The sequence below is a fragment of the Podarcis muralis genome, chromosome 1, assembly GCF_964188315.1.
Source record: "Podarcis muralis chromosome 1, rPodMur119.hap1.1, whole genome shotgun sequence".
Classification (NCBI taxonomy): Eukaryota; Metazoa; Chordata; class Lepidosauria; order Squamata; family Lacertidae; genus Podarcis; species Podarcis muralis.
In genome coordinates this window covers 112,997,476-113,011,570 of record NC_135655.1, presented here as the reverse complement: position 1 = coordinate 113,011,570, position 14,095 = coordinate 112,997,476, and the positions used below count along the sequence as shown (strand labels likewise).

At 42.4% G+C, this 14,095-nt stretch overlaps 1 protein-coding gene across 4 annotated transcripts in view; it reads right to left on the bottom strand.

The window, feature by feature from the left end:
- SESTD1 (SEC14 and spectrin domain containing 1) overlaps window positions 1-14,095 on the bottom strand; it is a 59,929-nt gene that overhangs the window by 38,134 nt on the left and 7,700 nt on the right. For all 4 annotated transcript variants that reach the window (XM_028748398.2, XM_028748389.2, XM_028748382.2 and 1 more), the window contains exon 3: window positions 9,552-9,632. In XM_028748398.2, the coding sequence (XP_028604231.1) occupies window positions 9,552-9,606 (55 nt within the window). In that variant the 5' untranslated portion in view covers window positions 9,607-9,632. The remainder of the gene's footprint in view (window positions 1-9,551; window positions 9,633-14,095) is intronic.

The following is a 14,095-nucleotide window of genomic DNA, read 5'->3' as shown; positions in this document are numbered from 1 at the left end:
CAGTAAATTATTCAGTAAATAATATATATATTCTCTAAAACAAGTTCATCCATTACTAATTTTAAACTTTAAATTAAGGAGGAGGACAGTTTCCAAGCCTTTTGTAGCTGAGAACAAAGTATATTCCATGACTAGATACATCATAAATTGGCAAGAGAAAGAGGCTACAGCTTGCCATATATGGATCAATACTGAGGCTGCAGAGGACCAGTGTCTCTCTGAGATGTATTTAAGTACAGCTTATTCAATCTGACGATTTAATAATCTCCATTTCTAACCTTCACCAGAAACTATGTTAAAGCAGCTTTGTGTATAAGTAGATTTTTTAGCAAGGCACAGGATATATTTTCAAGTTCTATAAGGAAGTAGAAGAAAAGGAATTTCTATTTTTGCCACCACTTTATTTCCTCACATTTCTGACTTCATCGGTAGGTGAACTCAATGGCTCATTAAGCAATCTGTAATGGCTAGTATATAGAACAAAAATCATTCTATATCCTTTGCAGCAACTGATTTTGGCATAAGTGGAAACATTTCTATGGCGCTTGAAGAAAGAAATTCATTGGGATGAGTTCAACACAGTGCTGTGGTAATCGTAAAACTGCCCAGCCAGAACAAAGAGCTGGTAGACATGATAGGAAGACAGATGGGCGGAATCGTCTAATCATAGCAATCTTTTTGGATTGAGATTAGCTGCGTGGTGAGAACGCGGATTGGCTACGAAACACAAGATTGAAGGGAAAATATCCGGGACCTTGAAATGGATTGTGGAAGGATAAATAAATTACTGGGCACTTGGGTAGGGCTGAGCCCCTTTTGCCCTAATGGACCTATCTCCACTGCTCCTAGCAGAAGACTCCAGGCTTTTTCAAAACATGTAGATGGGCTCCACTTCCACATATGAATAGTAATACTGGTAACACCAAACCTGGTTTTATTTTTCATGTCCCTACCACCACAGTCAGGGACGCGGGTGGCGCTGTGGGTTAAACCACAGAGCCTAGGACTTGCCGATCAGAAGGTTGGCGGTTTGAATCCCCCCGATGGGGCGAGCTCCTGTTGCTCGGTCCCTGCTCCTGCCAACCTAGCAGTTCGAAAGCATGTCAAAGTGCAAGTAGACAAATAGGTAACTCTCCGGTGGGAAGGTAAACGGCGTTTCCGTGCGCTGCTCTGGTTCGCCAGAAGCGGTTTAGTCATGCTGGCCACATGACCCGGAAGCTGTACGCCGGCGCTCCCTCGGCCAATAAAGCGAGATGAGCACCACAACCCCAGAGTCTGTCACGACTGGACCTAATGGTCAGAGGTCCCTTTACCTTTACTTACCACTACAGTCATACCTTGGAAGTCAAACAGCTTAGTTCCTGAACGTCGCAAACCCGGAACTGACTGTTCCGGTTTGCAAACTGTTTTTGGAAGCTGAACATCCAATAGGGCTTCTGATTGGCTGCAGGAGTTTCCTGCAGCCAATCAGAAGCCGCGCTTTGGATTTTGAACACTTTGGAAGTCAAACGGACTTCCAGAACGGATTCTGTTCAACTTCCAAGGTACAACTTTCGCTACACCTAGTATAGAGATGTGGAAGTCTCCCTCACACTATCGATCCCCTCTTCCTGGATCAATAATCAACAAAGTAGGCTAGTGATTGAGATTTCTCCAGACTTAAGCTTCCAAGCCTTTGCATCAGAAACTGCAAACAGTTTGCCATTATAGTACTTCTCCCACAGAATAGGAACTCAGCCAAGAGTAAATGGACACAAAAGGAAGCAGGTGAAGGAAGAGGAAATGACTCAGCATTGTTCAGGAGAATACAAAGATCACATTCATACTTTAACTTGAAGCAGCTGAGCCCTCTTAAGGAGAAGGTACTTTCCTTCCTCTTCTTGTACCATTTGCAATCATGTTTTCCTATTTAATATGCGCTTTTTGGACAATGGGAATCCCCCATCTTCACGTGGTTTTGCCTCTGGGAGGTGCATGAAGTAAAGAAAGGTTCATACAAGAGTTTAACAATAGGGGAAAAAACACTATTTTAGAAGGACATCCATCCAGCTTGAAAAATATTGTGTGGGTTTTGTTTAGCATGCTTATAGCAAAATCAAACATGGTTCTAAGAAGAAAGGAAAACCACTCTGCCAGCTTGTAGACGGTCAATGATTGAGCCCGAATCCATCACATGATAGCAGTGAAACTGGCTTGAGAATTGAGATTCAATGAGTCCTAAATTGCCTCAGTCCCTCCTACTGCCTGCCCTTTGAACATCTCATTTTGGATGTTCTGCTGCAGCACCAATGGAGTGATGTTCCTGTCACTCCATTCGCAGTGGGTGGGAAGTTTAGCTGGCAGAGCTGGGGGAGGAGAAATACCCCAACAAGAGCATGTTTGTTCTTAGAAATGGGAAATCTGGATTAGATTGGGGGCGTGGGAATGAACGTTGGCATTTTTAAGGCAAACAACATTGTGTGGATGCAGTCAAAATACAGTGGTACCTTGGGTTAAGAACTTAATTCGTTCTGGAGGTCCGTTCTTAACCTGAAACGGTTCTTAACCTGAGGTACCACTTTTGCTAATGGGGCCTCCCACTGCCGCTGCGCCGCCAGCGCACGATTTCTGTTCTCATCGTGAGGTAAAGTTCTTAACCCGAGATACTATTTCTGGGTTAGCGGAGTTGGTAACCTGAAGCGTCGGGAGTTTGTATCCTGAAGTGTTTGTAACCTCGAGTTACCTCAAGTTGAGAACTTTGCCCCAGGATGAGAATGGAAATTGTGCGCTGGCGGCGCAGCAGCAGCAAGAGGCCCCATTAGCAAAGGCACGCCTCTGGTTAAGAACACTTTCAGGTTAAGAACGGACCTCCGGAACGAATTAAGTTTGTAACTAGAGGTACCACTGTAAAGTGCATTCACAAGGAGCACCCAGTACCCATCTGGAAGCATCCCTGGATCCAAATAATAACTAATGGGTTGTGTCCACTGGTGGCTTTTGCCCTCTGATCCCCTACCCACCTACCAGCTCCTGAGGGTTGATAGATCACCTGGAACTTAATGGGACAGGCCACAGAGTGCTGCAGTAAAGGGGATCAGTGGAGATTTGGTACCCAATCTTGTATGATCCGAAGCACTTTCTGCCAGGGCACACCCACCAATGAACGCAACCCAGCAAAATATCAATAATATATGCATTAGAAAATAGCCTTTAAAGACATCAGTAAAAAGCTTATGTCGAGTGGAGCGTTTGCAACAGGTGAAATATTTCACAGTTGCAATTAAAATGATTGCCCAACATCCATTTAATGGCTGCCAGGAAAAAGTACTGTAAAACTCTCTGCCAGGAAAGAGATGCCCTGCTGGTAAATTCTTCCCTTTACTCTACTGTTGCTCCTCATTTTCTGTAAAGTTTATTAATGAGTTATTACTCAATTATAACATGCCAGCTTCTGTTTGTTTGCTATGTGAATTCCAAAATTGAGTCTAAAAGAAATTTCACTTCATCAGAAATCAAAGCAGTATTTTGGTAATGCCCTCCTCTGCCCTTTCCCCCCAAAAAAACTCCACTTGTCCAATTCTGTACATATTTCTTCGACATAAGCCCTGTTGTTGGCAATGGAATTTTCCTGTTTTGAGGTGCAGTTCAAATTTTAAGCATTTACTTATGAGGCCGGAATGGTTTATTTTTAAAGTTGGGGCTGGTGCGAACCAAGTGCTTAATCCCATAACAGTTTTAAAGTAATTAGGAGTAGACTAGGTGAGCCATCCCTTCTTCTCAAGCCCCTTCTTTTTCAGTGAGGTGGGCAGAGAATATTCTAAGCAGAGGGAAGAGGCTGGGCAGCAGGGATGACCAATGCCACTGCCCACACCTGACACCTTGACAATGCTTAAGGCAGGGATTGCCAACCATTCACCCATAGGTGCCCAGGAAGGCCTTCCTTGGAGACTTGGGCATCATGGTGCCATCTGGCACTAGGTTGGTAAGCACTGTGAATTTTTGTTTAGAAATGGCAGGCACTTCTTTTGCCTGTGAAGGGACTTTTCCGAATTGTGGGGCACATGCTCTGTGAGTGAGAGAAATGCACTTGGGCAGAAACAAGCATAGCTGCAAGAGGTCGTGAAGGCTCCACGCAACGCAGGGAATATTTTGCCCAAGGCTCAAACTCGCCAGCACATGATTAAGGGTCTCATGCTCTACCAACTGAGCTAAGAGTATGACTGTGTGGGCTGCGTATTTGTGGTCTGTGAGAGAGGTGCATGTGTGTCTGTGGTGTGTGCTGTGAGAGTGCAAGGAATTCATTCATTCATTCATTCACTCACTCACTCACTCACTCACTCACTCACTCACTCACTCACACAATGCCCCTTACAGCAGCCAAGCTGTTATATTACACCCATTACAGCAGCCATGTTGCAACTGGCACCCACACATTTCAAAATGTGCCTGCTGGCTCATAGAGGCTGGCAATGCTTGGGCCCCATTAAGTATGTACACACACACACACACAAATATATATATATATATATATATATATATTTGCTTTCGTAGATTTTCACGGGTACAAGAATGCAAGTTTTGGTGTCCTCGGGTGTCTTCCCGTGTAAAAGTTGGGGTGTCTAGGCGACGTTTCGACGAGGTCTCACTCGTCATCTTCAGGCTGGTGCTTTCGGCTTCTTGTTACTGGAACAGAGCAGGATCTCAGTGTTTGAGTTCCTATAAATACTGTTGAGGAGGTGTGGCCTCTAGTGTTCTGGGCAGAGAGGAAGTTCCTAGGCTAGTGTGCCTTTTCTTCTTTTGTTCCTTAATTACTTGAGGGATATCTTGAGTGATTTCTTGAGTTGTATCCTGAGTACCACTTAGGTGGGTCATTAGGTGTGGATTAGTTGCTAAAGCCTTTGTGTCTTGACCTCTTGAACTTTGTGAAGAGTTTTTCTGAGAAGATGGTTGTACTGCATTTTGTTGTGCTCTGGCTTGGCTTCGTGTATAGGGGCGAGCTGTGGTTTTGTGGCCTGTGCCAGCCAGATCTGTGTAGGGGTTGCGGGGGGGTGCAGCATCCGGAGGTGCCACCATGGTTTGGCTACTGGATGGTGTCTGTAATTTATCTGTGGAGAGGGTCTGGGTTTGGGTCTGGTGTGGTTGATTGGTGATGGCGTTCTGTGTGCCTCTGGATCTGGTGTCAGATTTTGTGGGGAGGGCTAATTTCCAGATGTCTGGCAAGCGGGATGTGTCGTCACGCTTGTTCATGTTGTGAGGGTGTTTCTCTATCTCGATGGCTTCCATGATTATTCTCTTGTGGTGATGTTCCATGTTAAAGAGCAATTTGGAATCTGCAAAATTAATTTCGTGTCCTGTTTCTTTCATGTGTTGGAAAAGAGAGGAAGTTTTTTCTTCTTTTTTGACGGCATTCTTGTGTTCTGCGATACGTGCATTTATTCGTCTGTTTGTTTGTCCAATGTACGTGGCTGGGCAGACTTTGCAGGGTATTTCATAGACCCCTTGGTTTTCCAACTGGATTTTATCCTTGGGGTTTCTGAGGATATTGGCTATTTTTTGGTTGGTGCAAAAGGCTGTTTTGATATTGTGTTTATGGAGGATTTTGCTAATTTTATCTGTAGTGCCCTTGATATAAGGAAGGAGGGCCATGCCATTGTTTTCTTCTGTGTCTTGGTTTTTGGGGGGTGTTTCTTTTTGGATTAGCTTCGTAACCCTGTTTTGCTGGTATCCATTGGCAATTAACACATTTGAGAGATTCTGTAACTCAGTTGTCAAGTGGTCTTCGTCAGCCAGGCGTTTGGTTCTGGAGATGAGAGTCTTGGCTACGGAGTTTATTTGTGCAGGGTGGTGGTGTGATTGTGCATGTAAGTAGCGGTTGGTGTGTGTTTTTTTCCGGTAGATAGTGTGTCCTAGGGAGCCATCAGGTTTTTTGTAGATTAGGACGTCAAGGAAGGGAAGTTGGTTGTTGGCTTCTATTTCCATAGTGAATTGTATTTTGGGGTGTAGGCTGTTGAGATGTGTGAGGAAGCTATCCAGTTTTTCCTTCCCGTGTGGCCAAATTACAAAGGTGTCGTCAACATATCTGAGCCAAAGTTTGGGTTTGTGTTCTGACTTGTCTAAAGCATTGGTTTCAAAGTGTTCCATGTACAGGTTAGCGATGACCGGTGAGAGGGGTGATCCCATAGGTGCTCCTTCTATCTGTTTGTATCTTTGTCCATTGTGGATGAAGTACGTGTTGGTTAGGCAGTGGTTGGTCAGGTCCAAGATGTATTCGGGGGGATTGTATTTGTTTTGAATGGCTGTCAAGGCTTCATTAATGGGCACTTGTGTGAAGAGAGATACAACATCGAAGCTCACAAGTAGGTCATTGGGTTGTAGGTTTTGCTTCTTTATTGTTTCTATGAACTGGAAGGAGTTTGGAACGTGTGAAGAGATGGATTCTGCATAGGGCTGAAGTTGCTTGGCGAGAAATTTAGCTAGATTTTGTAGAGGTGAGCCTATGGAGCTGACTATTGGTCTGAGTGGTGTTCCTTCTTTGTGTATCTTGGGGAGGCCAATAGTCAGCTCCATAGGCTCACCTCTACAAAATCTAGCTAAATTTCTCGCCAAGCAACTTCAGCCCTATGCAGAATCCATCTCTTCACACGTTCCAAACTCCTTCCAGTTCATAGAAACAATAAAGAAGCAAAACCTACAACCCAATGACCTACTTGTGAGCTTCGATGTTGTATCTCTCTTCACACAAGTGCCCATTAATGAAGCCTTGACAGCCATTCAAAACAAATACAATCCCCCCGAATACATCTTGGACCTGACCAACCACTGCCTAACCAACACGTACTTCATCCACAATGGACAAAGATACAAACAGATAGAAGGAGCACCTATGGGATCACCCCTCTCACCGGTCATCGCTAACCTGTACATGGAACACTTTGAAACCAATGCTTTAGACAAGTCAGAACACAAACCCAAACTTTGGCTCAGATATGTTGACGACACCTTTGTAATTTGGCCACACGGGAAGGAAAAACTGGATAGCTTCCTCACACATCTCAACAGCCTACACCCCAAAATACAATTCACTATGGAAATAGAAGCCAACAACCAACTTCCCTTCCTTGACGTCCTAATCTACAAAAAACCTGATGGCTCCCTAGGACACACTATCTACCGGAAAAAAACACACACCAACCGCTACTTACATGCACAATCACACCACCACCCTGCACAAATAAACTCCGTAGCCAAGACTCTCATCTCCAGAACCAAACGCCTGGCTGACGAAGACCACTTGACAACTGAGTTACAGAATCTCTCAAATGTGTTAATTGCCAATGGATACCAGCAAAACAGGGTTACGAAGCTAATCCAAAAAGAAACACCCCCCAAAAACCAAGACACAGAAGAAAACAATGGCATGGCCCTCCTTCCTTATATCAAGGGCACTACAGATAAAATTAGCAAAATCCTCCATAAACACAATATCAAAACAGCCTTTTGCACCAACCAAAAAATAGCCAATATCCTCAGAAACCCCAAGGATAAAATCCAGTTGGAAAACCAAGGGGTCTATGAAATACCCTGCAAAGTCTGCCCAGCCACGTACATTGGACAAACAAACAGACGAATAAATGCACGTATCGCAGAACACAAGAATGCCGTCAAAAAAGAAGAAAAAACTTCCTCTCTTTTCCAACACATGAAAGAAACAGGACACGAAATTAATTTTGCAGATTCCAAATTGCTCTTTAACATGGAACATCACCACAAGAGAATAATCATGGAAGCCATCGAGATAGAGAAACACCCTCACAACATGAACAAGCGTGACGACACATCCCGCTTGCCAGACATCTGGAAATTAGCCCTCCCCACAAAATCTGACACCAGATCCAGAGGCACACAGAACGCCATCACCAATCAACCACACCAGACCCAAACCCAGACCCTCTCCACAGATAAATTACAGACACCATCCAGTAGCCAAACCATGGTGGCACCTCCGGATGCTGCACCCCCCCGCAACCCCTACACAGATCTGGCTGGCACAGACCACAAAACCACAGCTCGCCCCTATACACGAAGCCAAGCCAGAGCACAACAAAATGCAGTACAACCATCTTCTCAGAAAAACTCTTCACAAAGTTCAAGAGGTCAAGACACAAAGGCTTTAGCAACTAATCCACACCTAATGACCCACCTAAGTGGTACTCAGGATACAACTCAAGAAATCACTCAAGATATCCCTCAAGTAATTAAGGAACAAAAGAAGAAAAGGCACACTAGCCTAGGAACTTCCTCTCTGCCCAGAACACTAGAGGCCACACCTCCTCAACAGTATTTATAGGAACTCAAACACTGAGATCCTGCTCTGTTCCAGTAACAAGAAGCCGAAAGCACCAGCCTGAAGATGACGAGTGAGACCTCGTCGAAACGTCGCCTAGACACCCCAACTTTTACACGGGAAGACACCCGAGGACACCAAAACTTGCATATATATATATATATATATATATATATATATATATATATATATGAATTTAATGCAGTCAACTTCTTACTTTAGCAACATATCCTTAAGCCTATATGGTGAATAATCAACTACATAACTATCTGCTAAGACATTTGAAGGCAAGAGAAAGTTCTTAGTATATGCGGTAATTCTAAATATGCAGTAAGTTTTACAACTATTAATGAGCACTTAGGGACCAGTTACACATTTCCATAGCCTTAAAGACTACAAAGGTATAAATGGTAGTTGAGTTATTCCCTTAGACAGAGTTTCATGTTGTGCTGATTTAGCAATGAACCAGTAATCAGATATAATGCAAACCTTGAGGATTTTTTTTCTAGGACTACAATGTAACAAATGCTTAACCTAGATCATATTTCATAAAATGTTTAATAATATATATATTGTTCTAAGGGAGAAAGGAAAGCTTTCTGTGCGTGCTCAAAATTAGGAATGAACGAGGTCTCAATTATCAAATAAAAACCTGCTTTACAGGAACAATTCTTCTCTACAACAAAGCCAGCGAGATAGTTAGGCAGCTAGCCAGCACTCCAGGGTCCAACATTAATTTCAGTAGTACAAAATTTATCAAGTACTAACCAGAAATTCACAGCTTTTCAAATTACCAAGTCAGCTCTCTTCTCAGTGCATAATTTCAAAGGTTAAGCAGTTAAGAAGTCAAACAGATCATAAGAGAAGACATCCAAGTAATTTAGCCTGAGGGAGAATCTCATTCTGGTCAGTGTCTGGAGAAAAAGATGTCAGGAACCTCCCGTGTTTTTAGAATTAATTACCAGCCAGGTGTAAGCAGATCCTTGATCTCACATTACTTATCAGTATTATACATAAAGTGAAAAATAACAAAGCAAAACTTGTATACAGACGATTAATCATCCAAGATGGAGAAAGAAACTTACTTTCCGAGTATCCACAATAACTCAACAGCCTGAGCTTCAGTATGGATGAGGTGTACAATATATTTGTGGCACATTATCAGGAAGGATGGGGAAGGAATCTCAATGAAACAGAATAGTCTGAATAAAAAACAAGGAAACTGTACCTGAAAGGAAGGCTAACTTTTTCTTCAGAATAGGTAATATCACTGTAGCATCCATCTTGCCTTCAGTTAACTTTCAGAGTTCTGAAACACAAGAAGTTGGTGTCAGAGGGTCTAAGTCAAGGGAAATCATTTACTGTGCTCCACTAAAGCTGTTCAAGAGTCAGACTGTGAGAGATTTATGCTTGCTTCCTAGCAAGAAGTTCAGAATGTTTTATATAACAAACAAACAAATAATGTTAACATTTATAGCGTGCCTTCCTTAAATACCCAACCAATCTCTCCAATTAGTATTTCCAAGTATTTTTTTTTTGCAAGAAGTCAATTTCTCTCTCCATTTTTTATACTGCTAAACCACAGTTCTGTGCTCCATTCTATCTTGATTACCTAGCTTCTCCATATTGCCCCAAATTCAAGTAAGCACACGCCAAAATAATTATCATATTCGTTTTTACGCATTATTTGTGTAAATTTGGAGCTTCAGCGTTTCAGGAAAGAGGCTGGAGAGCAAGAATTTTATTCCAACCCCTAGCTGTTTTATCAGTCTTCATCTCCTACCTTCCACAGTGTCCTCTCTTCCCTTATCCCTTTTGGTTTATGCATGTTTGAGCAATAAGAATGAACTTGCTAAGGGCATTTTAAGTGCTGCTGAGTACACATAATACTTGCCTTATACCTGTGTGGCTTTTGCTCTTCTATCAGCCGCCAAAATGCCCATTACATAAGCATATTTATTGACTGATATCCTCTATATTTCACAAAGACTGTTCTTGTTTTGCTACCCTGTTGAAGAAGCCATTGTGTGTTACTGGCATTATGTCCTTGAAAGACATTATGTCTTTTAAAAGTACTTAAAGAAAGGGAAAATGAAATAACGCAGATCACCCTATATAGTGATCTACCTTAAACCTTCATCTTTCTACCCAAATGATTAAGGGAGGCCACAAAGTCCTAGTGAAATAACAGAGGGCAAGACTGAATAGGGGGAACGGCAAAGATAGCACAAAAGCCTAAGTGCATCCACTGATGGAGAAAGACAAAAATATAAACAAGTTTGGTTACTGACAGCAAGAAATCATGTTACAATGGGAAAGATATATATTTGTAAAAACATGGAATATGCTGCCAGAAAGGAAGAGATTTTCTCCAGCTCTATTTTTCTACAGTGGTACCTCGGGTTAAGTACTTAATTCGTTCTGGAGGTCCATTCTTAACCTGAAGACCACTTTAGTTAATGGGGCCTCCTGCTGCCACCATGCCACCGGAGCACAATTTCTGTTCTCATCCTGAAGCAAAGTTCTTATCCCAAGGTACTATTTCTGGGTTAGCGGAGTCTGTAATCTAAAGCGTATGCAACCTGAAGCGTATGTAACCCGAGGTACCACTGTATTTGTATTGTTTTATTGTTGCATTGTATCTTAATACTGTATTGCTTTTTATTGTCATTTATAAGCCATCCAGAAAACACATGTTGATACACAGTCATATAAACACAGTAAATGAATATTTGCTACAGATGAAAATGGGTGCACTGGCTTCGAACACAGTCTTCAGAAATACTTCTAATAATTGTCCAGGTACAATGAAGCATATAAACCTGTCCTGTTCCAATCAATCTGTTCTGAGATCCAAGCCATATGCATATTCTCTTCCACATGCAGATCAGATACCCACACTAAAATGAATGCTTACCTTACCCCTTAACACTGGGTTGGGGAACCCCTGGCCAGGAGACAAATGCAGACCTCTAGGCCTTTATTTGGCCCTTAAGATTCCCCCAGGACATGCTCCTAACCAACACTGCTCAACACCCTTGAGTGCTTTTGCCTGGCTAGAATGAGTCATTGAGCAGTGATGATGACTATTCCTTGCCTGAATGGAGAAATGTGAAAAGGGGTGGGGACCATGTGTATAGAAAGCTCTTGTTTTCTCTTACTCAACCTACTGTACAAATGTTGAGTCGCTTTTGCCTCTGGTTTCCTGGATGGTTGCTCACAAGTCCCTTGGGCTGAAGAAAAGTTCTTCGCCTTTGCTTTAACATTCATACCCACTTAGAAGCTGAATGTCCTTATCATGTACAACTCTGGTTCAGGCAACTGTTTCCAGAAACAATATTAAATGTGGTTTTTGCAGCCAATGATTATACTCTGAATCCCGAACATACGAACTGCCCCCGCTGGATCAGATGGAAGTTTCCTCTAAGTCCAGCAGTCTGTTTCTGACACGGGCCAACATTAGTCTCAACAGGGATATGTAAAATGTTGATCCTTGGGGGAGAGGATAAAATCAGAAATAGAACAAGAAAACCTGACTCTCCTGATTGGCACGAAGGCCGAGTGCAAGTATAAACAGCACTGGGTTTTGATACCTATTACTGCATTTCTTTCTATACATAATTCAAGAGCAATTCAGCTAGTGCCCTGAGAGACCTTCTGCACTTTTAAAAGCTCCTTTCTCAATGGTAGCTTCCTGTTCATGCACGAAATTTATGATATGTGCATCGGTTCTTTGTAATCAGGAAGAGAACAAAATGCCAATAATTATAGATGCACGGATCAACCTAGTGAAATCTGAAGTTTGTCCACTTCAAAACATTCAACAGATGCACTGACATCTTAAAATGTTTATTTTCCACTATCTGCTTATTAAATTTCAAACCACTTCCAGATCAAAGTAAAACTTTACATTTCTATTGCTGTATACGCCAATAATTGGATCCAGATCTACTGAAACCAGTGGTGCAAATGAGTAACTTCAGCCCTGCTAATTTCAGTGGGTCTACTCTAAGCACAACTAACTCTCGATCCAACCTGATGTCTTTGATCCTAACTTTTTGCTCTCTTTTGCAGTATACAACTTTTTGCTCTATACTGTTGAGCAGCATAGAGAATAAAAGGGTCTGTTCTCATGAAAAATTAGTCCATTTGCACTCCTGGAAGGAATCTTTCAAGGGCAACTCTTCTTTCATGAGCACAACCCTCCTTCTGTAAACAGTTCTTTCCATTCACAGAACCAAAAGTTAGGAGCCAAACTTATATAACCCTATGAAATAATGAAGGCTGCCTTTTCCAGCATATTAATTTGAACCCTGGACATTTTTATTTTTAGGATAAAAGACTTGCCTAATGAAGTCCATACTGTAACTGGGATCAGAACACCACTCTGAATATATCCATAATTTTCACTTACTTTCTAAATCTTTTCCATATCCCTAGGCACATAATTAAGAACCAACCGCAAATGTACTAATTTTTCATGAGAACAGACCCTTTTATTCTCTATACTGCTCAACATGCCTTGCACACAAACTCCCGCAAGAAGGAAAAGCATCACACTGAACCTACATAGCAAAGATGAATCAAGAGCATGCACTGTATGGCAAACACAATGCAATGACCTCATGTGAACCAGCAACATTGTATTCACCTCACGGTTGCAGCATCAATTGATGATGTACATAAGTTCATTTGGCACACACATCTTTTTGGTACCAGGTGCCTTTCTATTTTCCCAAGCCTTTCAACAGATCTGCTGACATTCTGGGCATTAACTTTTGATGCTGCTTTTGTTCTATGGCTTGTTTGTTTGTTTTGTATGTTGCTGGTTTTTCTCTTATGCAGTGGTACCTCGTACAACTGCAGATGTTGGGAGAGGCACTGCCAGTCAAAACAAACAGTGGGCCAGATGAACCAAAGAAGTATGGGGCTGCTTCGTATTTAACCCTGGTAATATCCCAAAGATCTTTGGACTGTATCCAGTGCTGCTGTTCCTCTTGTGCTGCAGTCTTCTGCTTCCACAACGGAACTCCCATCTCCTTCTCTGCAGCCCCTAGATCCAGAGTGTTGAGGGACCCTCCAAAATAAGGAGCCCTGTTGCATCAGCAGAAGTCCACTGGCACAGCATTGGGATACAACCCTTTAAATCTGGGTATCATTTGTTCCAAACTGTTTGTTCCAAGTGATGTTTAATCCACTCTATCATACCTTCATCTCTTTTTAGCTTAATTACTGTAATTTGTCTCTCTCTGGATTTATGAGCAAGTACAGTGGTACCTCAGGTTAAGTACTTAATTCATTCCAGAGGTCTGTACTTAACCTGAAACTGTTCTTAACCTGAAGCACCACTTTAGCTAATGGGGCCTCCTGCTGCCACTGCGCTGCCAGAGCACAATTTCTGTTCTCATCCTGAAGCAAAGTTCTTAACCTGAAGCACTATTTCTGGGTTAGCGGAGTCTGTAACCTGAAGCGTATGTAACCTGAGGTACCACTGTATCGCAAAGTTCCATTTTTCCGAATCGTAGTTACTCATCTTCTCACCTAAAAACAGAAGACAATACCCCCTATTTATCTCTTTACAGAACACAACTTCACAGTCCAAATTAAATGTTAGTTCTCTTCTTTCTACAGTGGTACCTCGGGTTACATACGCTTCAAGTTACATACGCTTCAGGTTACAGACTCCGCTAACCCAGAAATATTACCTCGGGTTAAGACCTTTGCTTCAGGATGAGAACAGAAATTGAGCAGCAGCAGCAGGAGGCCCCATTG